General features: G+C 51.5%; 1 protein-coding gene across 3 annotated transcripts in view; it reads right to left on the reverse strand.

Moving 5' to 3' along the window:
* GRIK4 (glutamate ionotropic receptor kainate type subunit 4) overlaps window positions 1-27,373 on the reverse strand; it is a 428,197-nt gene that overhangs the window by 89,030 nt on the left and 311,794 nt on the right. For all 3 annotated transcript variants that reach the window (XM_027036757.2, XM_027036756.2, XM_027036754.2), the window contains 2 exons: window positions 17,624-17,776; window positions 16,835-16,939 (listed from right to left, as the gene is read on the reverse strand). In XM_027036757.2, the coding sequence (XP_026892558.1) occupies window positions 16,835-16,939; window positions 17,624-17,776 (258 nt within the window). The remainder of the gene's footprint in view (window positions 1-16,834; window positions 16,940-17,623; window positions 17,777-27,373) is intronic.

The following is a 27,373-nucleotide window of genomic DNA, read 5'->3' on the forward strand; positions in this document are numbered from 1 at the left end:
TTAAAACCTTTCAGTTGTCCCCCTTTTGCTTTTTAAGGACAGAGATCCTTCACACGGCCCAGCAGGCCCTGCAAAGCGGGCCTCTGCCCACTCTCCACGCTCACCTCACACGATTCGCTCTAGCTTTCTCTGTGTTCCGGCCACACCTACGTGTTCAAGTATAACAAGCTCCTGTTGCCAGGGTCTGTGTGCACGCAGACCCCTCTAGAACTTTCTTTGCTGCATACCACCCCTGACCCCTAGCCTTCTCTCAGCTCTTCGGGGGTTGGCAAATCAGCCCACAGGCTAGATCCGGTCCATTGCCTGTTTTAGGAAGTAAAGTTTTATTAGAACACAGCTAACTACTAATGATTGCTTTCATCTACAAGGGTAAAGTTGCGAAGTCTAAATATATGTTTTTTAAATGTCTATTTATTAATTTTGAGAGACAGCGTGAGTGGGGAAGGGGCAGAGAGAGAGAATCCCAAGCAGGCCCCACGCTGTCAGCTCAAAGCCCTGGCGCAGGGCTTGAGCCCCTGAACTGTGGGCTGAAATCAAGAGTTGGACACTCAACCGACTGAGCCACCCAGGTGCCCACAAAGTCTAAATATTTGCTATCTGGACCTTTGTAGACGTTTTCCAAACCCAGACCTAGTTCCTAACAGTTAATCCTTCAGGCCTCAGTTTGAGAGTCACTCCCCACCCCCCACCCCCCACCCCCCAGAAAGCCTTTCCTTTCTCCCAAAGTCAAACTTGTCCCCAAACCATATTCTCTTTCCTTTCAGAACATTTGGCTAGGCTGTAATTGTGCACTTAGCAACGAGACCATTGCTCACTGCTTGTCTTCTTTTGCTCCGCCATCAAGGGAGAGCCCTCTGCTGTCACCTGAGGAGGGTGGTCCTGCCCGGAGCAGCCACACCTGCCTCTCCCTCACAGCCCTCTCCCTCCCGCCTAGAATCACTCCGGGCTGTCATTTTGCCCATTTGCTCTGTCCCAAGTAGGTAAAATAGGGATTCGCTGTGAAAGCCCTGAGGGATTTCCTCACATCCCTGCTTGTGTCTGTGCGTGTGCACTCTGCAACATTTAATACTTGATGGACATTTAGATGATTGTTCTTTGCACTTAGCGCTGTCGGGATCCAGCTTCTACAGAAGCTGACATAACTCCAAGGCCAGGTGAGTCCTTTTGCTCCACAGTCAGAGTTTGCAAATACTTATCGATCACCCTTGTGTGCTGGGCACTCAGCCACTGGTTGGCTTCCATAAATTTCCCAAATTCTGCATAACAGCCCTGTTATTCTTCCCACCTGAGAGATGTAGACACTTCAGACGACAATAATAATGCTTAACACAGGCACTTCATACAACTTATTATTGGATAAATGAGCAAATTAGTGAAAGACGAAAAGAAACCGAGACTCAGAGACGTCAGGCAACTTGCTGTGGGTTCCAGTTATCAGAAGGTTAAACTGGGATTTGAGCCCATGTTCTATTTACTACTCTACTGTCTGGTCAAGTGGGGGCAGGTGTAGGCCATCTTGACCTTAAGACCTGGGTCTTCCCACATACCTCACTGATCACTCTAAACTAGTTCGTTGGTGAATACAACCCTGAAGAAAGTCTGCTACAGACCCCACAAAAGTGATCCTGGTCAAGGTGCAGGGTGCTTGCTTAGGGACTTGACACAAGGGAATGCAGGGTTCGGGCGGGGGGCGGGGGGAAGGATGTCCCGGAAGATCCACATTTTCTGTCCTAGTCTGTCATGCCTAAGCTGTGTGGTCTTGGGCAAGTCACTTAACCTCCCTAAATCTTTTTCATCCGTAAAATGGAAATAAATGAACCCACTTGTCCATATGGCACAGCATGACTTGTTTAGTTTCAGTGGGAGGTGGGAGACTGGGTCAGAACTAAGGACCCAGTTGATTGCCTGAGGGGTGATTTGGGGAACGAAGGGTGTTGCTGATGTCGGCCAAAGACCCCATTCCCTTAGCCAAAATATTCTTTCAATACAAAATATGTGTTTCCATGCAGAATGCTGTGAAAATTCAGGATCAAAGGACCACAATAGCAAATGCCAAAGGTAAGAGATCAGAAACAAGCCCGGAGGAAACCGGGAAGACGTGGTATATCAAAGGAATTTCACAGGTAATTTCTATGAAGCCACGACTCAGTTGGTCTAAAGCAGTGTTTTGTTCAATTGTGGCTGCCCCCCATTAGTGGGCTATGAAATCAATTTGGTGGGGTCAAGACCTGAACCTTAAAAGTGAAATATATATCCGGACTATATCAGAGCACAACACGCGTGACGGGGCAACCATTGTTCCATAAGCTTTTGTTTCGATTATGCGCAGCCGTGCTGTTAACGTGCATCTTGGATCGCAGCCTACATGCAGTTCGTGCTCCGAAAGGAGGAAAAAGTATCGGATACCTTGCCTGTTCACTATCATCAGCCCCTAGCAGAGTCCCTGGAACAAAGCTGATGCTCAATAAATACTTTTTTGACCTCAATAAACTCCTAGTCATAGTCACTTATAAAGACTATAGGAAAATCATACAAGCTATTGCTTTTGAACCTTTATTTACTGCATGCCAGATACTGGACTAAATGCTTTATATTCATTAACTTAATCTTCCCCACCACATGACTAGGGTGGATGCTTCTATCATCCCGTTTTACAGACTAGAAAACTGAGGCTCAGGCTCGGGAAGATTAGGTTTCTCGCCTAAAGTTCCACAGTTAGGACAGAGTCAGACCCGGGCAGGTCCACGGGACTACACTGTCCCCAACATATTAATTCTCCTGGGCTGTGGATGTGTAGTTAAACAGGGGACATCTGAATTGCTATTCTTTATCCACTGGTATTTGCCGTAAGGTTCCTGAGAGTCTGCATCCCTGAAGTCAGCCTTTGCTTTTCCCTCTCTTTGATTCCAACCTAGAAGAAGATATTTAAATAAAACTCGAGGAATGGAAGCTTCAGAATTCTAGCCTCCCAACCTGGCTGTGCCATCAACCGGCTCTGGTCTCAGAGGCCCGCACCAGACTACCCGCTCTGGGAGGCCCTTGTTTGGGCTGGTCACACTCCCCTTTACTTGGGGATGCCCCCCACCCCCAACTCAGTCAAGTCCCCATCACAAAGACTCACGCAGAGTGCCCCGAACCTCTCCTTTGCAGCATGCATCACACTTGTAATCACACAATTATTTTAGGTATTATTTGTTTCAAGCCCATCTCCCCTACTAGACAATACACTCTATGAATGATGAGGCCCTGTCTCGTTCCCTATCATATCCCTCATGCCTAGCATGGAATCAGGGCTTAGTAAGTAGTTGGTGATTGCATTAGTAAATTCTTCTTCGTAGTTCTAGCTCCCAGGACAGTGCTTGGCCCATAACGTATAACGGGTGCTCGATAAAGATCTGATTAATTGCATTATGAAATTCCTTTGGGAAAGTCACTTCTTTTTTAGCCTATAAAAGAAAGATATTGTCTAGTCCTATCCAGCTCTAACCTGAATTCCTAAAAATGCTGGGTATATTTTATGATGTGGTATAGTGTTTCTCAGTGCCTTGGGGGCAAAGCCAGGGAGAGAGAGCCCCGAGAGGGACAACACAGAGGCCTCGGGCAGGTGACTGGAAGCTCGGCTACCCAGGCACATAGAAGAAGCACCATGAAGGTGGCCATCAAGAAAAGGGTGTGAGGAAGGGCCCTTTCCCTCCTGCCATGAAGTAGCTCTCTCTGAGCCCCATGGCGGATGCCTGGCATTTCTCCATTAGAGCTTGGTCTTGGGGCTAAGACCCTGTGTTTGGTTAACATGAAAATAAATTGGAAGTGTTAGCATTTCTCCCTTGTGGATACCATTTACGAAAGGATGGCTGGTTTGATGCGAGGGAAGAAAGTAGTCTTCTACTCAGACCACACCTGAAAAACTGCATACTGTTGTTCCAGGCACCCTCTTTAAGTGGAGCTTAAGTGGAGCACCTTCTTTAAGTGGAACACACTACTGAGTGTTTCCCAAGGAAACGGAGCGGGCAGGTAAAGATATTAAAATCGCATTATATAAGGAAAAAGGAAAGGCAGACATGGGAGGGATACATGTGTGGACCCAGGAAACAGAAATAAGGACAAAAGGAAGAGGCTGCAGAAAGAAGTAATTCTGCCCCATAGACAGAAAATCTTTCTAACAAGAGCTTTCTACTTTCTATAGGCAGTGAGTTCCGCGACACTGGGGGCATTCAAGCACACACTCTATTTCAGGAAAACACATTTGCAAGAACCCCAACATCTGATGAGAGTATTGGTCTAGAAGACCTTTATGATTCCTTTTTGGCCCCAGGATTGTAAGCTCTAGATTCTACTTCCTATATCAAGGGAACCAGAAGAAAGGCCAGGGCATCAAGGAGCAGATGAGGCCCTCTGGCATGATAACAAGAGAGGAGGGGTCTGGGGTGGTGAATACAGAGAGAAAAGGCCACCCGTAGGACAAGTTCACACATTCCTGGTCTTCTCTCCTGGCTGGATCTGATCACAGTCGATTCTCATCATTTGCACTGAATGACATTCACTTAAGTTGCCACAAACACTGAACTAGGGAATACGGATTCACTGCTCCTAGGGAGATGCGGGATTAGGTTCCTAGGAGCCTCTGTTTACAACATTTTCATCAACCAGACCACACATAGCCTCGCTTTATGCGTGTTTCTGCTTACCACCACCTTATTGAATATATATTGTCAGTTCATTAATATTAAACAACAGACTATAACTCACACCTGAATGATGCTTTCTGGAAACCTGTATTTTGTCTGTAAGGCACATCACATCTTTCTTGAGCTTAGCTCCACGAGACAGCATGTCTGCACTAAGCTGGGGGGTCATTTGCAACAGCAAAGTGACCAGGAAAAAACACACTGGTGTGAAAGACATGACACTAAGTAGGCCACAAGAAAGGCCACGTGTTTACCATACCAGGGCTGAAACAAGAAGGCAGACACTGCCTGTTTGACCTCAGCTGGGAACGTGCCTGTCGGCTGACTCACATTTTTCACTGTTCTTTGCACGTTTTTTTTTTTTTTTTTTTAAATGTTTGTTTATTTTTGAGAGACAGAGTGAGCAGGGGAGGGGCAGGGAGAGGGAGTCACAGAATCGGAAGCAGGCTCCAGGCTCTGAGCTGTCAGCACGGAGCCCGATGCAGGGCTCGAACTCACGGACCGCGAGATCATGACCTGAGCAAAAGTGGGACTCTTGACCGACTGAGCCACCCAGGCGCCCCCTCACTGTTCTTTGCCCGTCTGAGGAAGCACCATGAGCCCAGACTCTGGGATAAGGTACATTTTAGGGAGTGGACAGGTTTGCAGAAATGGAATCCACCAATAATGAGGATCGGATGCACTCTGTGTGTGCTCAAACGTTGGGTTTTTGCCAAGATGTGCCCAGACCTCCATCCCAAATCCCGAACCTTTGGGATGCGAAGTGGCGTTTGCCCCGGCCCTCACCACTTCCGCCCAACAGAACAGACCCACAGCGGCCATTTTCAGGGACTCTAGCGACAGATAAATACCATCCAGGACAGAAGCGGAGCTCAGTGCACAGCAGCTCGGACTAAAAACGCCACCCTCCAAAGATGCACTCGGGGACTTACTAGGCTCTCTGACCAGCTCAGGACTCCAGAAGTTAAATTTCCCTACTCAGGGCAGTGACAGTGCCCAGACTGCCTTTCATTTTTGTGGTTTTGTTTCTCTTTGTTGGACAGAAGTGCTTTGGGAGTTGAATAATTTTATCAGGCCCTCCTTTTCCCTTGTGTGGTCAAACATCTCACAGACTCTCTTCCAAACGTCTGGGGGGGATGACCAAACTGGTCTGGCTCAGACTGGCACGGGGTGGGTGCATGGCAGAGCCTGTAAATATGAAGGCCCAGCCGCACATCCCTCTCTCACCTCCCAGAAGGTGGAAGGTATTGCAAATTAGCCGCCAAGGAGAGAATTTATCAGGGAGCTCAGGAATGCTTGAGATTTTTCATCTTCCAAGGAAATTACTGCCAATGAACATGCCACAGTCAGGGCAAGGAGAGAGCCTGGCTTCATTTGTTAAACTCACCAGGTGGAGAAGTGTCTTGGGAAACCAGTTGTACTAATAACACACAACTCTGGGCTCTGAGCGGCAGATGCCAATTGAGCTAATGGTTCTAATGAAGTGTCTGCGCTTGAAGGAGGCTGGTTGTTCCCTGTCCTTCAAGACCTGGTAAAATGCTCAGCTCTCAGGGAAGGGCTGAGAATGGCCCATCGCTGCCCCGGGAGGGATGTGGGCCCACAGGGCGGTGGCTGGGCCTCACTGTACTCCGGGCAGATGGGGAGTTTCTAGCGTGGGCTCTTATCTAAGCAGTGTGGTGTTAGAGAGGCCCTAGACGGTCCAGATTTCCCCCAGGGAATGGAGCCTTGACTTCTGGCTCTTGTCTTCGCCCCTCCCAGAGCCACTGCAAAGTGGTGGTACATGGGATGCTGTCACATTAAGGAGCAGAGGAAGGACAGAGGTCAGGGATGGAGAAGAAGAGAAGGGGAGAGGAAGGCAGTGAGGAGCCTACCCTGAAGGAGGGAGGGAGGGCTGGACGGCAGAGCTTATTTCCCTCCAGCACGGGCCGGCCTTCGCAGCATGCTTGCAAGCTCTGGACTTGCAGCGGGAGTGATGAGGGCACATGGCTCAGCCCTGCTTTGCCCTTCTCTCTGCCATGAACCAGCCGACAAGCAAGGGTCCGGGAATGCCGCGTTCCAAGATCCAGAGACCTATCTACACAGACATCTTCATGAGAGATGACAGGACTCAATTTTGCACCGTAAAGGAGAATCCCCCAAACACATCTATAAACAGCATCTCATTTTGTTCTCACAGTAATTCTATAAAGCCCGCCAAGCAGATATTATTACGACCATCAAGCCTATTTTACCGGGGGAGCCGCTGAGGAACAGAACTCTGGGGACCGTGAGAGCCGGGGCCCCTGCACACGGCTCCCCCTCACCTCCCTGGGTTTTCCTTCCCCACCCCCTGCCTTCACTCCCCACACCTCTGGTCTGTGGCGTGCCCATCTCGCATCAGAGCGGATGACGCGGGCTGCTTCATGAGACCAAATTAGCAGTCAGCCTCTTCCAGCTCTCCCAGGCATGAGCTGGCTGAAGAGGCGCAGAAAAGAGTCACTCTGTACTGGCAAACTTCCCCAGGCTGGGCTCAGGCGGGACGCGTGATGGGGCACAGTACAAGAAATATATTTAAACTGCGGCACTTTGAAGCCCCGCTCGTCTGCCCAAACGCGGCCCCCCGTTTGAAAATTTAAGTAGCTCTAATTTGTTTGCCGGCTGATGTGTGAATAAGCTTCTGCAGTCAGTGAATTTCCCATCAAAGCTGATAAGCAGGAAGTGCCAGGGCTCTGGGAGAAAGAACCAGATGTATGTGGGCCAGGGAGACAGGGGGAAGAGAGGGCCCTTCAGGTCACGGCCTTCCAAAGCCAGCTCATCTGCCCCTTGGCTGTCATCTGGGGGTGGCCGGGAAAGCCAGATGCCCTCACAGGAGGAGGTACTGAAGAGCCCTTTAATTAACTAGAGAGGTGCCGCTCTGGGGGCATCGAATGAAATGAGAAAGGACACATGGATGGTGATTTGCAGGCCTTTTCATGTCACGGCTTCGAATTCCAGCTGTCAGCGGGGAGGCTTGTCATATGAACTCTGAACAGACTGGGGAACAGTAGCTTTAGAGAGCTCTCGTGACAGCATCCTAGGTCCCCAGGGCTCTGGCGTCCCTACGGGATGGGAGGGCTCCTCAGAGCCAAACGGCACATCCCGAATGTTCCCCACACAGTCCCCGGACCCTGGCACACACCAGACCCCCGGTCGCTGGCTCATCCCTTTCTCCAGGCCTGTGCTGAGAGCCCCACTCTCGGCAGGGGAGGGCCGGGTCTGCCCTGAAGGGGTGCCCAGCCCTGGTGGGTGACCGAGAACACCACAGGAGAGGCAGAGCGTCTGGGGGGCGTGGCACCAGGGGGGGCTCAAGGTGAGCCGGGCCCAGGGTGTGACCGCCTCGCTGGGGAGCGGCCATTTTGCTCTGAGAGCCAACGGGGCCACTGAGGGGTCTGAAGCCCCAGGCGACACACAGGCCCATCCACATTCTCCGGCGGGAAAGCTGGACCAGATGGCCTTTCGGGTCTCCGCCAGCTCTAAGAATTTATGATGTTCTAGGAGACGTCGGCTATTTCAAACCTCACGCCAATTCCCTTCTCCTGACTCCTTAACTAAAAGGAAGCCGTAAGTGACTTCTGAGTAACCTTCAAAGCAGGCCCCCCTCTCTCCCCGAGACAGGCCGCCTCAGAATTTCCTCATCAAAGGCAACGTCGCTGGCTCGCGGGGAACGGCCCGCCGAGTGGCCTCCCCAGCCGGCCCACTCTTTTCAGGTCTGTCCCCCAGCCGGGGAGCTGGCACACGAGGCCGCTGATTTCCAGCAATCAAACCCCCGCTCCAGCGCTCTGAGCCAGGTTCCGCACAGGCAGCTTCAAAGGATCTGCATATTTATGGTAAACTCCTTCCCCAGACTGAAAATGTATTAGACGGTAGCAGGCATGACACTCTCCGAGCAGCGTCTCCCCCTGGCGACCTGTCTGAGCCGCGATGGCTGCTCTCGTTAGCGCAGATGGGACCAGGGCTGTCACCTAGGCTCGTGAGGCAGGGGCCGGGGGAAAGGGCACAGATGTGGGGCAGCGCCTCCCGCATGGACAGGAGACCCCCCACCCCCCCATCCCGGCCCTCACTCTTCTCCCAGGGCTACAATGGTAGCGTAGGCTCTCATCTGACACGGTATTTTTAGGGGTTTCTGGTGTTCCTGGTTTGTTTGCTTATGAAATGGGGAGCGGGTCTGGAGGTGGGGACGGGGTGGGGGGGATGCCACCGGCAGGTCTGTTAAAACTGCCATCGAAGCAGCGGAAGATATTTCCCGCGTCCCCGGCCATGATAAGAAATGTGGCTGGCTGCCTTTACATGACTCAGGGGTGCCATCAAAACAAGCCACAAACACTGGACCGTCCCAGACGTCCCCGCCAAAGGGGCAGGCGTGCCTGTGTGTGGGCCTGCAGGGAAGGCAGCAGGAGAGGAAAGTCAAGAGAGGCGGCCTGTCCTCCTAGCAAGCGGTGGGACCTGTAGGGACTCAGGAAGCTGGGGCTGGATAGCCTGAAGCTTCTGGAGGACACGGGACCCCTGAGTTCTTGGTTTGCAAGGGTGACGCACAAAAGCCATCTGGCCCATCCTCCTGCCTCGTTGGAACTACACGCAAGTCATTCCAGAGAACCAGCCCCTCAAAAAGCTGAGTTTATATCAGCTTTGGAAAACGAAACATGGCCATCAGTTCCCAAGGCTTTTTACTCGCCCACTCTTGGCCAGATCTGCAAATCTCTCCATCTCCATAGGAACAGACTTAAGTAAATAAGTGGTCCAAGGAAAGGGTGGCTCAGGGATGGTTTCTATGAAAAGTTCATGTGAAAATAACCCCGGGTATTTTGGGGGGAGGGGGGCACGTGGAACAATGAATTGACCCCAAGGTCCCGATTTCTAAGTGAATCAAAAATTCCAAGGCTAATTCCGGGAAGGAAGCTAATGCAGGGAATGGAAAGTTAGTGTTTGTGAGGGTGGTGCTCTCAGCTCTGTGCCATTTGGCCCCATCTGGAGTGTGGTCCTCAATTGGGGCCTCGTGTTTTAAGAGAGACCCAAACAAACCCAGAAGCGTCAGTGGCACCAGATTTGGAAGCCACGTTGCATTGGGAACGGTTATGGGCCACTGTTTGCTGAAGGAAAGAAATCAGAGAGGCCTCTACAGTAATTGTTGACCACAATTTCTGCCTTTCCCCAAAGACCATGAGCCCTTGAAGAAACCATGACTCCTTTATCTTGCATTCCCAGCCCTTGACACAGAGTAGGTGCTCAAACAGTGTTAATGCTAAATTTTAGGAAGAAGAGAATGAATGAAGAGAAATCGAACTATCTTCAAATATATGAAGAGTTGGTAGAAAGGAAGGAAGGAAGGAAGGAAGGAAGGAAGGAAGAAAGAAAAAAAGAGAGGGAGAAAGAGAAAGCAAGCCATTCCAGCTGCTTCTGAGGGCAGAATGAAGAGGCAGACTTTGATCTAGTACCTGGAAGACTTGGGAATGTGTCCCTGGGGAGGTAGTGAGTCCCCCAGCCCAGGACAGACTCAAGGAGAAGCTAGGTGGCTACTTCTCTCGGGGTCTCCACAGAAAACATTCTTGCTTTGGGATGGGACATTAGACTAGAAGCCTTGGAGGTCTCCCCCAACACATTCTGGGGCCAAGCTGCAACGTAGAAAGATGTGGACGTTGAAGATAGCTAGACCTGGACTCAGTTAAGCCTGGAACGTACTAGCTGTGCGGATGTGGACACATGACTTTATCTCTCTCTGTCTCAGTTTCTTCACCTGCAAGACAGAGAGCAGCCTTCAGGTACGGCTGATACAAGATGAGAGATCTTAAACATCTCTGTACACCACCCAGTATGGGGTGCCATGAAGGAGACACCCAATAATACCGTGAGCTAATACTGTCATACGTCAGTCTACCCAACCGTAGGCAAGCAGAAGACAGTGCCAAGCAAATCTAGTGTCAATCATCCTTGGGTTTAACGAGGACAAACGTCGAGGGGCCAAATCATCCACATCCCACAGAGGAAGAAAATGGAGGTACTCCTCTGATGATAATACAGTCTAACAGGAAAAGTGAGATCTGCATCTTTGGCTAGGGAGGTCCGGCCCCCATGTCTTAGGCCTCCCTCTCCCAAAGGCTTAATTAGAGCCTGTTAAGTCACTTCCGATCCTTAGATGAAAGGTGTGCTCATCTTATTACAGCCCTCCCAAAGTCACTTGGGGGCTGCTCAGAATCTCTGATCGTTAGACTAAGTTAAATGAAGGAAATCAAGGGCCCGCTAATGCTGTACTTCTATTTTCCCCTTGTCTCTTTCAAATCTGATTTATCCCGAATGAAGTAGGGAGATTATACTATTCCAATGCCATCCAGGGCATCTTCTGGGAAATGAGAAGGGAGACTATGGGATGGAGAAGGGAGATCTCACATCGGCAGAACGGGAGGATGGGCTTAGGGAACCTAGAAGCAATTGCCTTGACCTCTATGGCCATAAATAAGCAATATGGAGCTGGTCCAGGTTCAGAAATGTCACTTATAGGATACTCTGGGGAACATTCCCCCCCCCCCCCCGACAGAATTCCAAGATGGAAAACACTCTCTAAACAGAATCAAAATAGTAATTTTTTTTAAATGGTAAAGAAAAATAACCCTGGATTCTGAAAGACTATTTTTAAAATGGTGATAATCCCTTAATCAGCCACCAGCAGGGAATATGGCATTTGGTTCAGACATTTTACCAATTACAACCCACTGGGTCCCTGTGTGGTGCTTTCTAAATAATCAAAACCAGCTCTTAATAGTCACTCGCCCAGACAGGAAGAGAAAGAACGAAACCAAAGCCCGATGAGAAGACACCATTACTGAAGAAAGCCCAGCCCAGCAGGTCACTGGGAGCAGGTGGCAGACAAGCCACAGGCCTGGGTACAGTGTTTTGATTTGGGGACTTAGGGATTGATTCCAGGGAAGTGAGGGAAAGCCAGGAACATGGGCTTTGGAGCTGGACAGGCCTGAGCGTGAATTTCAGCTCTGCCCGAAATGCTTGCTAATAGTGGGCTTTGGTCAAGTTCCTGGTCTTTCCTGAGCCTCAGGTTCCTCATTTGTGAAGTGGGAGTTTATCTGCCTTCAAGGGCTGTCCGCCAGGTCAGAAGTGATCTGTGCAAAGTGTCTGCGTGATGTCTGGTACACGACAGGTCCTCAAGAGATGTTAATTCCCTTGTTCCTGGTCACTCTCCCTTCCTCTGCCAGCACCACCTTGGATGGCATTGGAAGAATATTAGAGCAGAGATACTGACATTCCTCCCACCCTGGAAAAGAAACCCAATTAATCATCACTCCCCAAACCACTTCTTCATCCTATAATAATCAGGGGAAGGACACCTATCAAGAGGCAAAGATTCAGCTGGTGATTGAGATGGGACCTGGGGACCAGAACTGCAAAGCTGCCTCCATGCCCATGATACGGTATTCACTGATATTCACAGAACCTGAGCTAGACAGGAAAGCAGCAGGACAGTCACTAGATCCGTTGAAGAAAAATGGGTAATAAAAGAGGATTATCACAATCCACTTAATAAATCCAGTCTAGAGTTGTGTCCCTGGAGAAAAAGGAACCCTGTTGCACTGCTGGTGGGAACGCAAACTGGTGCAGCCACTCGGGAAGACAGTGTGGAGGTGCCTCAAAAAAGTTAAAAAGAGAACTACCCTGTGCTCCAACAATCGTACTACTGGGTATTCACCCAAAGAATACAAAAACACGAATTCAAAGGGATACATGCACCCCAATGTTTATTGCAGCATCATCTACAATAGGCAAGACATGGAAGCAGCCCGTGTCCGTCGACTGATGAATGGATAAAGGTGTAAGATATATACATATATAATGGAATATTACTCAGCCATAAAAAAGAATGAAATTGGGCCGCCTGGGTGACTTAGTCGGTTGAACATCCAACTCTTGATTTCGGCTCAGGTCATGATCCCAGGGGCGTGGGATCGAGCCCTGTGTTGGGCTCTGCGCTGAGCATGGAACCTGCTTAAGATTCTCTCTCTCTCTCTCTCTCTCTCTCTCTCTCTCTCTCCCTCTTCCCCCGCGTATACTCTCTCTCTCTCTCTCAAAATAAAATAAATCTTAAAAAAAAAGAATGAAATCTTGTCATTTGCAATAACAGGATGGATCTAGAGAGTATAATGCTAAGTGAAATAAGTCAGTCAGAGAAAGACAAATACCAAATGATTTCACATATGATGTGGAATTTAAGAAACAAAATAAATGGGAGCAAAGGGAAAAAGAGAGAGAAAGACAAATCAAGAAACAGACACTCAACTACAGGGAGCAAACGGATGGTTACCAGAGGAAGAGGGTTAAATAGGTGATGGGGATTAAGGAGGGCACTTGTGATGAGCACCGGGTGATGTATGGAAGGGTTGAGTCACTATATTGTACCCCTGAAACGAATATAACACTTTATGTTAAACAACTGGAATTAATATAAAAACTTAAAAACTTAGCAGAGCCGAAGGTCAAAAATACCATCCTCCTTGACGGTCACACTGGCTCAGAAAGATGGGATGGGACGTGGGGAGGTCAAGAGGAAATTCTATGCACAGAGAACACTATTTGTCAAAACACAGCCTGTGGCCCACCTGCACTGTAATCATCTATCTGGGCACTATCAAGAATATGCGGATTCCTGAAAGGCACTCAGTTTTGTTGACTCAGAATTTATAGCTGTGGGGCTTGGGAATGCACAATTGTAGCAAACACCGTTGGTCACTCCTGTGCGCATCTAGGTTGGAGATGCCCTATCTACACCGACAGCATGTGCCGCCGAAGAAGGACCAGTAGCTGCTGGTTGGGATGTCCCAGAGCAGAACCCTTTACTGGGCTGGGCTAGGACCTCGGGGCCGGGGGCTGGTGATGCTGTTTCTTAATGACCCAGGCAGTCCTGCAGCCTGGCAGCTGGGAAAAGCCAGGCTGAGTGGCAGCTGCTAGAGAAGCAGAGTTAAGAAGAGGTCCTTTGAGCCTAATCAGCTGTCATTCAAGCAGAGGGTGGGATCAGGGTCACCAGCCAACTGCCACCGCAGGTGTTGCTTGGGTGATGGAAGGGGGCTCTTTCCGGGGGGCAGAAAGCAGGCCTGAGGTCTAACGGGGAGTTTTTCAGAGCCTAGAATTGGGCTTTCTATGGAGTAAGTCTGGGGCTTGGCATGAACGTTATGTTCTTCTAACTACTGCTTCCCCACCATGATTATCTCCACACACTCCATTTCCTTATGCTATTTAATTTTTCTTTCTATAGCACTTATCACTACTGATGCTATATTATTCATGTATTTGCTTGCCTAGTGTTTGTCCCATACTACGATATAGGCCCCACAAAAGCAGACACTTTGCCCATTTTTTAAAACCTGTGCTTAGAAAAAAGTCTGGAACATCGTAGGCACTCAACAGGTATTTATTGAAAAAATGAATGAGTGTTCTTCACTTCACATCCCTGAGCACAGTGGGGGCTCACGGAAGAGTCGACCTAGCAATTTCCCTCCAGGCTGGAGGCTTCATTTGTCCAGGGAATTATGAGCTCAAGGGCAAGATCTGAGCTTAATAACCCCAAATTGCACTTATTTTGGCCCTGTGTCACCAGACTGTGAGCTCTTTCTCAGTTCAGGGACTGTGCCTTCTGCAGCCTGGTTCCCTCTGTGCCCAGCACAGTGCCTGACACATAGCACATACTCATTTATTGGTTAGCCAAATGCGATGACCATTTGGTAATATTCTATCCCAGAGTTTCTGGCTATCTACCTAAACCTGGACTCTTTTATCTTGTTTTCCAAGAAGGGTGACCTTGCCTTGTGGCCTAGCATAATCGTTGTCCTTCTGGAAGGCACTGCATTCAATGTCATGAGAAGGGCTGAACTGCAGCCTCTCAGACATGGGGACAGGATGGTGGGACACAGATGTGGCAGGGACTTCACAGCGTAGCCTAGGGTTTCATTGGGACCACCTTGGGTGCTCAATGACCATATCAGTTCCTGGGTCCTAATCAAGGCTTACCCAATCAGACCTTTATAGGGTGGAGTCTAAAAATCTGTATTACCCAGGTGATTTTGATGCATGATTTGTCTGTCATAATGGCTAAGAACTTCAGCGTCAGAGTCAGAGATCTCTGGGTTCCAAACTAACTGCCATTACCAACCATTCAAGACCAGGTCAGTCCATCTCCTTGAGCCTGGGTTTCTTCACTTATAAAATGGGGATTAATAAAAGTACCTATCACAAACTACCAGCTAAGACGAACAAACCCTAATGAGGATGAGACAAATAACCTGAATAGTCCTATAACCATTAAAGAAATTGAATTTGTAATTTATGAGTCCCCGAAAAAGAAATCCCCAGGCCCAGATGGCTTCCCTGGAGTCTTTTACCAGACATTTAGACAAGAATTAACAGCATTTATATACAACTTTTTCCAGAAAACAGAAGAGAAAGGAAAACTTCCCTCTTCATTTTGTGAAGCCAGTATTACCCTGTTACCTACACCACACAAAGCGGGTAAAAACAAAGCAAAAACCCCCCTATGCTCACGGTAGGCCAGTATCACTCAGAAGTTAGATGCTAAATCCTCAACAAAATATTAGCAAACCAAATCCAGCATGTCTAAAAATTATACACTATGTCCAAGTGGGATTTATTCCAGGTGTGTGAGGTTGGTTAAACATTTGAAAATCAATTAATATAATCCACCATATGATCCAGCTAAAGAAGAAAAAAATATGATTATATCTGTTGACCCAGACAAAGCACTTGACAAAATTCAACACCCATTCATGGTAAAAATTCTCGAGAAGTTAGGAAAGGGAACACCCCCAACTTGATAAAGAACATCTACAAATCACCTACAACTAGCAGTGTGTTTTTAAGTTTCACGGTGAAAGGCTGAATGCATTCCCCCTAAGGTCGGAAACAACTTAACAGTATTAACGTTGAGGTTCTAGCCACTGAATAAGGCAAGAAAAGGGAATCCATGGCATCCAGATTGGAAAGGAAGAAATAAGATCGTCTCTATGCGCAGGTGACAGAATACAAATACAAATACAAATACAAAGAAACTGAATGTACTTAGTTTGTAAGGCTAAATGAGAAAATACCTATGGCACACCTAGCATGGTGTATGGCCTGTGGGAAGAACTTAAGAAATGAAAGCTGCTATGTGATGACGGTGACGATGGAGGAGAAGGAGCGAAAGAGAAAGAGAAAAAGAAGGGAAGAGGAGGCGGGAGAGGAGGAGGAGGAGGAATTGGAAGAAGAATCTTCATGATCTCCCGGAAAGGTGAGACCCTTCAGAGGCCCTGTTCAGCTACTCTGACAGCCGGATGTTCTCCAGTACGTCTGCTTCCTGCTCTAATCAGTGCATCATTTCCTATTTCTCTGGCTTTTCTAAGGTTGGAGAAGGGCTAGCCTAAGAATAGAGGGTTGATTATCCGGGCGATGGGGAGGCTGGGAGACCTTCAGAGGCACCTGGAATGGCTGTCAGAATCCCTGTTTCCTCTGGTGCGAGAGGACGGGAGAAAGGGAGAACGAGTTGATGGAAGAGAATGCGGAAAGGAGTGGGGAGTTGGAAGGGGCCTCGGAGGCCGGAGACGTCCTGGGCAGACGGGAGAAGACAGGTAGCAGATGGGAGAGGAGGGCTGTGACCAGCATCAGCCGGGCGTGGGTCAGTCTGGAAAGAGCTGGCGGAAGAGGACCGGCCATCCACTCCGCTGCTGAAGGGATCCAGTCGGTTCCTTCCCCGCAAGCTCTGGAGCCTGACACTACTTCAGGGTTAGGGCGAAATTCAGGGAGTAGAGGAACCCAAAATAGCGGGCCAGGCCTGGGAATTCCTTCCTTATGTGATTTCCCTCTCATCCCCCCACCCCACCCGCTGTCCCCTACAGAGCATGACTGACTGCTCCCTCTAGCCACTCTGCTAGAACAGCAGTCCCTGACTCACGCCAGCGGATGCGGTGGCGGGAAGCGGGGAGGCCTGTGCATGCCAGCATCTGTGCCCAGGATGCGGCCTGTAGCTCCTGGGGACAAGTGAGAGCAGGGGCCATCCTGATGACAGGGGAGAAATGGGAAGGCTGGGGACACGGAAAGGAACAACGAGGAAAGACGTGCCACCGTGGCGGCAGACCAGGACTTACCTGCCGAAAACCATTCCTGGTGAACTGTAAGATTTTCAAGGCATAGTTGGACCTCTGGCCTTTGCTGTTGAATTCGATGTGGCCGGTGAGACCTTCCAATTCTACCTGTCCAAGAGAGAGTGAGTTACAGCACCAAACAGGCCCCGTGTGCCACTTGGCTCCAAGCATTCCACCCGTGTGCTGTTCAGGATGCCCAAGAGAAATGAGGCCATCAAGGTCCATTCTCCCACCTGTCTCTCAGCCACAGGAGCTGGTGACTACAAATGCGATGTCTCTGGAACCAATTCAGACTTGGTTGGGGCTGGAGGAGGAGAAAGACGCCCCACACCCAGGGACCTCGCAGCTGCCGTATAAACCAACACAATGCCGAGACGGGAGCCTGAACTCAGATCCTCCCGTGTCCCTCCTCCAGGCTGTTGGCTGCCAGTAGGATCTGTCCTCTTTGGAGGACGCCCACCTTCAGGCCTGTAAGAAGTCAGGGAGACCTGACTCTCAACGCAAAACGCAAGCTACGGTGCACCAGGCTTCTCTGCCGGGAGAGGTCTTCTTCGTGGGCTAGAGATCCATTTCCATCCCGCTAGAGGACACGTGGGCAGCACAGCACCAAGCCCGGCCCCCTGGGTGGGACTTCCGGGGTCAGAGGACAAATGTGATCCGCGGTGCACCTAACGGGGTCACCGCAGATGGCTGTCGTATCTGGGACTGTGATGTACGGCAGAGGCCCAGAGGAGCAGGGCCTCGAACAGGGGATCCCCCCCCACGCCCTGCAGGGCCCCGGCCACCCCTCACCATGCGCAGGTAGTTCATGAGGCTCGTGCCGTGCTGCCAGATCTGGGCCGAGCCGCAGGACAGGGGCTTCACGCCGATCTCCTGGCTCCGGTTCAGCTCCTGCACCGCAGTCACCACAGCATAGACGGCGTCAAACAGCAGGGCCGAGGAGAGCTGGGAGAGGGCGGACAGCGGGCCGGGGGGGCAGAGAGAGAGGAAGGGATGGGTGTAAAGGGGGAGGGGGAGGGAAGGGAAAGGAGGAAGAAAAGAGGAGAGGAAGACAAGGGAAAAGAGAAACAGAAGAAATAAGGGCACTTCTTTGTCGCCCTTGGCTCACCTCCTGTGTCTGGATCCACTCTGCTCTTCACCTACGAGTCCAGGTGCTTGCCCAAGGCAGACAGGGATGGCAAAGGCTTCTCTGGGATTAGATCATCAAGCTATCCCTTTGGACCCCAAACGATTTCAAGGCTATCCCTTTCTCTCTCCGCTCCAGGGGTGTAGCAACTTCCATTGCTCTCAGAATCCCCAAGAAGGTGATGGAGCTGCCTACCTCAGGACAGGGAAGGAACCGGGACACTACGTTCGGATATGCCTGTGCCACAACACTCAGCGGAAGGTCCCTGACCCCTAGAAGACCCCACGATGTCCTTTCTTCCTGGAGATACCATCCTACCCTCAGTCTACTTTGTGCTACTCCGTGTAACGGGTACTGTTGAAGCACAGGGTTGAGTTCAAAGCCCGAAGATGAGTAGGACCCTATTCTTGTGACAGATTACAGCAGGATGGAGGAGGCGTGTGGGGAGGCGGGACCCAAATAAGAGTAACGTGAAACTGAGTGAGGGGGCGCACAAAGGTCTGTGGGGTCCATAGAGGAGGATCCCGTGGGGTGATGAAGAAAATGTTTCTCGGAGGACATGGCGTTGGAACTGAGCGCTGAAGGATTTTGGTAGGGCTGTCATGGGATCTGGGAGGGGGAGCGGCTGGGAAAGGGAGAAAGGCACTCCAGAAAATGGAGGGGTGGAGGGTGTGGTGTGCACTTGGGGGGCAGGAGAGGTGGGAGGGGAAGAAGCAATAAACCAGAAATGCAGACAGGGGTCGCGCTGCAGAGGGAATTAGAGCGGGAGGAAGAAGCTAGTGCAGTCTGTTCATATTATCATCTCCCTATTAAATTGCAAGCTCTTCGGGCAGGACCAACCGAGGTCATAACTCTGTATCCCTCACAGCATCTAGCACCAGGACCTGGTATGTGGTAGGACCCCCCAAGACATGTTTCTTGAACTGAATGAAGCTTGGGAGTGAAATCTGCCCACAAGACTCAGCCAGAGCACTACTCGATGAGTTCACTTGGATGGCCGCAGCTTTGGGGAGGTGCAGAAAAACAGAAGATGCCCGTCCCTGAGGGGTGGGCCCTCTCAGGAGGCAATGACACCACGCTGTGCACACAGTGTCCCTGACAAGAATAACCTACGGGGAGTAAATGATGATAGCGTCAAACCATACAGGAGCCCTGAGGGGAGGCCCCGGGGGAGCAGTGAGATTGGGGTCCGGAAGCCCACACACCATCCGATTACCAAGCAAGCCCCTCCACTGAAGAGTGACATTGCCATGGGCAATTCAATACTGTCCCCCTGGACGGTCCCCTGCTGTGACTTCTTACAGCCTCCTCCTACCTGGCCAGGCCCTGGTAGAGACACCCCTCCGAGGGGGGGGGCGGGGGCAGGGAGGCCACCTTGGGACCGCTGGGATCTTTTTCAAGCTCTCAAGACAGAGTGTAAGCATCTTGAGGCCGGAGGTACAAGAGAAAGAGCTTGGAAGCGGGAAGACTAAACCCAGAGTCTGGATCCCAGCCCTCGCGCAGGTGCTGAGCGATCCCAAACACGCTTGTGGAACCCTGGAGAGAACAACGGTTTCTGTAAACGACTGGCAGCATCCTGCCTCCCAGATCCACAAGGTGCTCTGCAAACTGCAAAGGTCAGGTGCCACCGTTCCTGAGGGCGGGGGCCGCGCACCCCCAGGCGCGAGCAGGTGTCAGCTGAGGGAGCAGGTGCTGGCTGAACTAAGGCTATGGGGAGTAGCAAGAACGGGGAGCTGCGAGGCAGGAAACAGGCTGGGAAGAATGACTTATTCCCTTTGCACTTCTGCTACCTGCCTGTGACGGCAGCTGGGGAGGCTGACTCGGGATAATCTTTCTAAAAGGCAATTAACAGGGGAGAACAGCCCAATAGAGTTTCTCTGCCCTGATCCAAGCTCACTTGTACTGTAAAACTGCCTTGCGCGTGTATTCATTCCTCCCCCTTCTTAGCCCCCCCCCCCCCCCCCCCCCCCGCTCCTTCTTTTCTTTCTTCCCACATTTATTCAGCTTCTACCATCTGGCAGCACTGTAGACCTCAACATCTCCCATTCTCCTCTGAGACATCCACACAGGCAGCAGCACCGGGTCCCCAGTGTCTGCACTGGGCCTTCTTCCCTCTCAGTGCCATCTTTTCTGTCCCCTGGTCCCAAAGCACCCTGTGGCCAGGACCAATAGAATCCTCTGCAGTCCTGGTGACCAGCCACCTCCCCCGAGAGTCCCTCCCACCGGTCACCTTCCGCTCTCTCCCCTCTAGCCGCTGCCCTTCCCCTCTGCAGCTCAGCTCCTTCTTCATTGATTCGAGGGTCACCTGCTGGCACTTGAGGCTTCGCAGCAAGCCTACAACTGTCCTTGTCCTTTGCACATAATTCATTTTCCCCTGCGCACATGTGGCTCCTTTATTAATGGACCTCTCACATTTCCTTGCCAAGAGGACATATGGAAATGATCAATGCCACAGACGCTCCCCTTCCAGCTTAGACAAACGTTGACCCGAGGTGAGGGGGGGTTGGCTACTCCTACTGACATTGGCCCCTAGACCTTTCTGTTTGGCTATTTAAATGGTACGGTAGGCTAATTTCTGTCCGGCCTTCTCCTTTGTCTCCCAGCTAATCTCTCCGTCCGCAAAATCTCAAAATCTCAGCCGGTTAGGTTGGAAAGGATCCTAGAAATCAAATAGTCCAACTCTCTCCTTTTACCGATGACAAAACCGAGGCTCAAAGAAATCATCTCCTGCCCAAAGTCACCAAGCAAGGCAGTGGCAGGACCAGGACCAGATGCCCGGGATCCTCTCCTCAGTCTGGTATTTCCTCCTGTGTCTGTAGCATGGTCTTTCCACCCTGCTCCCTGCCACCACCACCACCCCCCCCACCCCCGGTCTCCTCTTGAGAAGCTGGTGCTGCATCCTCACTCTGTCAGATTCATTCTTGTGCCCGGCCTCACGGGACTACATGGGCAATCTTCTAGATGTGGTCACCTTCTCAACAGCAGACAGGAGAGACTCTTGGGCCAGAGAGTCGGCAGGGAAGGAGAGTGGGCAGGCCTCTCTCTTGTCCTGGGTTCGGCCATCACCCACTGCGCCTCCTGTTCTGATGGGTTGTTTGTTTTCACGCTAGCCTCTCCATTAAGAGCCATCTGGAAATTCTGTTGGGACAGGACTTATAAGCAGGACAGAGGGGCAGTGGAAGGTTACTATCAGTTGCTTAGATAGCGCCCTAGTCCCCTTTTTCCTATCAGAACCCCCATTTTGTCGCGGGACGCTCCATCCCCCAAGCAGCCATGTGCTTCAGGGGTGGCTGACCCAGCCCCAGCCCTCCAGTGACGCTGAATGGTCCTAGAGTCATCCCATCCCCCTACCAATAAGTGATTCAGGGCCGGGAAAGTGGCCCAATTCTGTCCAAGGAGACATGAACTGAGGCCCAGAGCAAGAGGTCCCTCCTCAGAAGAACTTCCTGTCTCTGACAGAGGCAGCCCTTCTTCCTCCACTGGGCATTACTGTGTTGGGACGTGATGCCTGGGCCGATAGCAGCCAGCCTAGCTCCAGCCTGAGGATGGAGTTGACACCAAGGGGAACGGAAGGAAACCCGATTTCCAAACATATCAGTCCCGAGTCTCGACTCTCGACTTGCTGTGACTTGAGGTGACACATTTCCTTTCTCTGCATAAGGCAATTTAATGCAGGATTCTCCCTGCTGGAAGCTGGATGTACTTTAACCAGTACCGAGGCCACAGGGATACTCTTCCTCCCAGGACACAGCTGCCCCAGGCCCCCCAGAGAGGCCTGGGCCGCACCCCTCCAGAGGCCCTTCTTCTCAGGAGGCGGCATGCTGGTCCCCGAGAGACCCCAGTCCCCACAGACCAGCAGACGCAGCTCACCACGCCATTTCTCACACCCTCCCACCAGGCCCCACGCTCCTTCCTGCCACATGCTTGCTGTTGTTCCCACTCGTCTGGGATGCGGTTTTCTTGGCTGATGTCCTCTTATTAGCAAATGATCCGGATGCCGGGAGACTGGCGTGTGGCTGTTTGCCGTGTTCCTTGATGTCTCTGGGGCCTTCAAGATTCTTCCAGGGCTTCTAGTAATGACACCCCAGAGGGGGATGCTGGGGGCAGGGGCCGGTGGAAGGGTCAGCCTCAAGGCTCCTGTCTCCTCTCCATCTGCATACTTCCTTCAGAGAGGCGACACGGTGACAGTCCCCAGTGCGCTCGGGGCTTCACGGTCCTCTCCGCGGCTCAGCCTGGGCCGATCTGAGCTGAAGACCTCCCAAGCCCCGAACACCATCCCTCCAGATTCCCGTCTCCTCAGGGCGCTCCGTACAGAACCAGACCGCCCCTCTCTCGCAGGCTCCTGGCAGCCCGCCCTGGTCTCTCACCTGGATCTTCCAGTGGCTGCTCTGAGCCCCGGCCGCCCATCCTGAACTCCTCCTGCTCATCTGCCCCCAGATGCCAATCTCCTCCACTCAGCCCATTTCACCTCCGGCGCGACAGCCTGTAATGTCTGCCTCATCAACTGTCCCATCGCGCCGCGGATCTCCATCCCCAAGCCGCTCGCTGCTCTTCTGCTTGTTTCCTCCCTCTGCTATTATTTACTAATTTAGCTCTGGCAAGCATTTGGGATTGCGGTTGGGGGACAAGCGGCTCTGGTACCAAAACAGCACTCTGTCCAATGCTCCACTCTGAGGCCCCAGTCCCCTCTGTCTTCGCTCCTTCTCTCTTCCACCCCATTCACCACCCTTCCCTCCACCGCCCGGCCTCTTCCTGTGGCTTCCGTGCCCCATCCGCGAGCGTGTCTCTCTTGCCTTGTCTCGGCTCTTCCCTGTCCCTGTGTCTTCTAAATATTAAATCCCCCAAACGGCTCAATCCTTGTTTAAAATCCTCTCCTCTTTCTTGGCACCAAAATGGTGCTTGGCAAGGAACTCTCGATTCTCTTGCTTTTTAATATTTTTATTTGGTTCTTCATTGTTATTTTCTTTTGAGCTGTTTGTAAATTGTTTAGGGGAGTGAAAGGCTTAGTACAAATTAAGATGAATCAATCCGACTCAGGGAGTTGTGGCTTGAGTTTCTTCCCCTTCCCCTGAAGGAAAAACTAAGAGTATCTCCCAAGCACACACCTGTAACCCTCACCTCCCCCGATGTTCTCGCCCTGGTTCTCCCGATGCCCATTTTCTTGGACACCCGTTTGTCTCTGAACCTCTGCAGCTTAATCTCTACCCCGCAATATCAGACCAGGACAGGAACCATTAAAATCTCATCGAGCAGTCCGTACAATCTGGGTTTTATTCAATGAAATAAACACTTAATGACAAACATCTGTTGGAGCCTAAATTCTAATTACTTAACCTAGCCATCTGTAATTTTAATGATTTTCTGCAATTTTTGTTCTTTGCAGCGTGATTAACGGGGCCGGCGTGGGGAAGTGGCGGTTCTGTGTCTCCATCCTCGGCTCTCCCGCCTGCAGCTTGCACAGTGCTGGGCAGGGGGCACGGGTGCGGCTTGCGGTCAGCCAGCTGGTGGTGCCGCCCGGGCCCGGGGGGCCACACTCAGCTTGAACCCCTGAGTCCAGCAGCTCGGAAATGCGACGAGTGCAGGAGGCACACGGGGGCGGGCGTAGGGGAGGCGGCGGAAGAGAAAGGGAGGGAGAGGGGTCATGGGGGATGTCAAGCGGGGGAAGGGAAGAGTTGCGGGAGAAGACACGAAAAGGAAGAGAGATTGGAACTGAGACTGAGGGCCGAGGAGAAGGGGGGAAAGAAGGGGGCCCTGGAGGCAGCAGAGAGCAGGTCCCCATGGAATTGCTGGCTGCAGCCTTTTTAGAAAGCTCGAAGGGGAGATAGAACCAGCCTGTGCCTTCCTGGAACATGATTACTTCTCGCCTTCCAGCTCCCCGGCAAATGAAAGGGCTGGGCTGTTTGTGCTGGGAATTTCGGCCCCCAAAGAGACAGGAAGAAGCACCGCTTTTCAAAAGGCAGTTGCTAAGTGAGAATCCTTGAGAAGGATTTGTTGCTGTTTGAAGCTGTTCACCCTTTCTTTCCACATTCTTTCAGGTGAGGGGTTTCTGTAACACTTTCCCTTCCCTCTCTGGGGGGTGGGAGGGGTGGCACCGAGACCATGGGTGCAAGGCTCCTGGCACCGAGAGGCAGACTTAGGCTCTAATCTCACTCTTCCGTGCCTCAGTTTCCTCATTTGCCACGGAGGGGTGTGTGACCACTCTCGCTGGCTATTGGGATGTCGTAAGGAGGAAAAAGAGGTGGGGGTGGGATACTTTCGTGGGAAGTGCTGCCGTAGTCTTCAGCTCTGTGCACGGATGAAACAAACGGAAGGGAGCGCCCCGGTCCCCTAAGCTAGAAAGAACACATGTCTCGATTTTGCTGGCAAGAAAACCACAGGGTTTGGCCAAGAGAAAGCCGACTGAGGTACAACCACAATCTGGGACCCAGGACCGGCTGTCCCCTCCCGGTGACCGGGGCTAGGTCTCAGGCTTGCCCTTAAGCTCCTCACACCTCCCCTCTGAAATAGGCTTGTACTCTTGCTCTCCGCCCCCCAGCATGGAGGGAGCCTCTGGAGACACCCCCCTCCCTGAATGCCCCCCAACATTCTTGAGGAACATAAGGTGCTGAGGCTTCGGGAGGCCTGAGACTGGGATTGGGAAGGAGAAAAATGAGGTCAGGAGGGTTGCTTCCATGTGACAGGACACGCGGCCCCGGCTCCATCCGGCACAGCGTCTCACACACTAAGTGAGCAGCAGGGCGGTCTTGGCTTCCTCCTCCTCTGGGACGCCCTCCCTGATCATTCCAGGCCAACTGAGGGGCTTCACTCTGCTTCCACAGGGGGAGCAGCATCCCTCTCAGGGGACATGCTGGGAAACTGATTAAGAGGTCTGGTGTGTTGCCACTTGATCTGTTACTGTCCTGCCACCACTACCACGAGACTATGCCAGGCTGGCCTCCCTGCTGGGCCAGGGGAAGCAGGAGAGATAATGTGGAGCAGAACTGCCCTAGCCCAGATTCGCTGAATGAGTTGTTTAGACGAGCTGATCCCCAGCCAGATTAGGAATCCGGAGCTAATCCCTCCCCCCCCCTCCCCCCAGGTGCTCCGATGCACGAGTGGCACAAATGCTTCGCGTTACATGCTTAGTGAGATTTAGGGGCTGGTCGTTACACAGCATTTCTAGCAAAAGCTACCTGATGTATTTACTAATGCCTATCCCAGTGGCTGGAAGATAGCATGTTGAATAAGCCCATTCAATGAAGAACTGTCACTTGAAGACAGCATTATAGCCCATTTTATCTTCCCGAGAATCTCCTAAAGTGGCCTAGCATAATCAGCCCCAAATTACAGATGAAGAAGAATCTGAGGCCCTGAAGCGTTACAAAACTGTGACCCAAGATCACAGAGCAAGAAAACGGCAAGGCTGGTATTTAAATCCGGGTCCTGTGCCTCCGAGGCCAGTACTCTCTTCGGCACGTGTGAGCACGGCCAGCCCTAGAGACCCGTGAGAGGCACGGGCTGGCTTCCTCGTTGGGTCCTTACAAATTCCCCCACTGGGTCCCAGGGAAGGCCTCTCACCTGCCTGCTTGTGCTCAACGTGAGTGCTGATGGAAGGGCTGAGACCCTCAGAGAGTAACTGGAAATACGTCACACGGAACTTTTATTTCACGAGGGCCAGATGCCAAATGTGGGACAGCCTGGGTTGGAGAGCAGGCAGCAGTTTCCTTTCCTGATGTTCTGCTGTGAGTCTTTCCGGTCCGCCAGCCTCATTCAAATACCGGAGCCACGGTGGCAGGACCGGGAAGACAGGCCTGCATCCGGCTGGGAGGGATGCACCTGGTCCTACCGTGACACTGTGCTTGAAGACATCCCGCGCTGTCCCTAACGCATCTACTGACAGTGAGAATCCCCCTTCTTCAGATGTTTCACCCCTGCCAACTCCTTTCTACGGATTCTCACTTCTTTTGGGTCTAAAATACGTTGTTGGGATGTGCTCCTTAAGCCTTTCCTGAAACTCAGTTCTCAAGTGCCCTTCTGCCACCTGGCTCCTTGATCAAAGCCCCCTGAGCTTTGCATGAGCCCTGACCCTTTAGTTACTTCCTCCTCCCTAAGATTTCTACCGGGCTATGCAATCAAAGAAGTACAGTGTTTGCTGGGAGGTCACTCTGTCCATGCCCCTGCCTTCAGCAAGTCTACCACTGGATGACCGCCTTGGCCAACCACTTAGGTGTCCATTGTGCAGATGTTCAGAAATGTCCTTGCCCCGGACGTGTATCAGAGGCAGGCGTGCCCCTATTTTTTACATGTTTTTTATATTTTTTACTTATTTTCAGAGAGAGAGTATGTGCACAAGTGGGGGAGGGGCAGAGAGAGAGACAGGGAAGGAGAGATGGACAGACAGACTCCCAAGCAGGCTCCATGCTGTCAGCATAGAGCCCAACATGGGGATCGATCCCACAAACCGTGAGATCATGACCTGAGCCGAAATCAAGAGTTGGATGCTCAACTGACTGAGACACCCAGGTGCCCCATATGGCTCCCATTTTAAAAGCCACAGAATGTCCCGTTCCAGTGGGGTGCCCAATTCCCCTGCATCTCTCAGGCCTACTTCTTTTCCGGTTCTTTCTTTCTCTAGCTCACTGTTCCACCTGCCTCACTTACTCACTCATATGACAAATACCCACTAACTCCTTTCACTTGGCCAGGCCGACTGACAGAGGCAAGAGAATGATGGCCCTAGAAAGAGGTAAGATGGCCGAGGAGTTAAAACTCTGAACTGGGTTCTGATGCTAGTTCCTTTGTTCACTAGCCGTGTGACCCTGGGCCGTTCACGTAACCTTTCTGGGCCTCAGTTTCATCAGCTGCGAAGTGGAGATACTGACGGCAGCTCCTTCAGAAAGTTACGTGAGCATCACCTGAGCTGTCTTATGGGGCTTCGCGGGGCTGACGTGTCACACGGCTGGGACGGGACCTAGAAAGCCAGGCAATCCCAGTCCCCTGAGAACTTGCCTTTTACCAGACGGACACAAGCACACATACTTGACCTGTCCTCACAGAGTAAGGACATCAAACCCAACGGAGTATGCCAGGGACGACTTCCCTTCCATCACATACACCACAGGGGAAGGGAGTACAGAGAGGAAGAGTGTGGGTGAGGGCATAAAGGAAGCCTCCCCGGATGAGGACCTACTCAGGGCGGTGGTCCAGTGTGATGGAGAGAACCGTGGACCCGGAATCAGGAGTCTCCAAATCGAATTTTGCCCTGCAAAAGCCCTGGCGTTAGACTTTGAACAAGACCTCCACGGCCCCACCCTTACCCCCACTCCCAGTCTGGGCTTCAGTTTCCTTTACTGAAAAATGAGGAAGCAGATGAACTAAAAGTGCTTTCCACTCAGAGGATTCTTTTTTTTGCTTGTTTTTAACGTTTATTTATTGAG

Source organism: Acinonyx jubatus, chromosome D1, assembly GCF_027475565.1.
Source record: "Acinonyx jubatus isolate Ajub_Pintada_27869175 chromosome D1, VMU_Ajub_asm_v1.0, whole genome shotgun sequence".
Lineage (NCBI taxonomy): Eukaryota > Metazoa > Chordata > Mammalia > Carnivora > Felidae > Acinonyx > Acinonyx jubatus.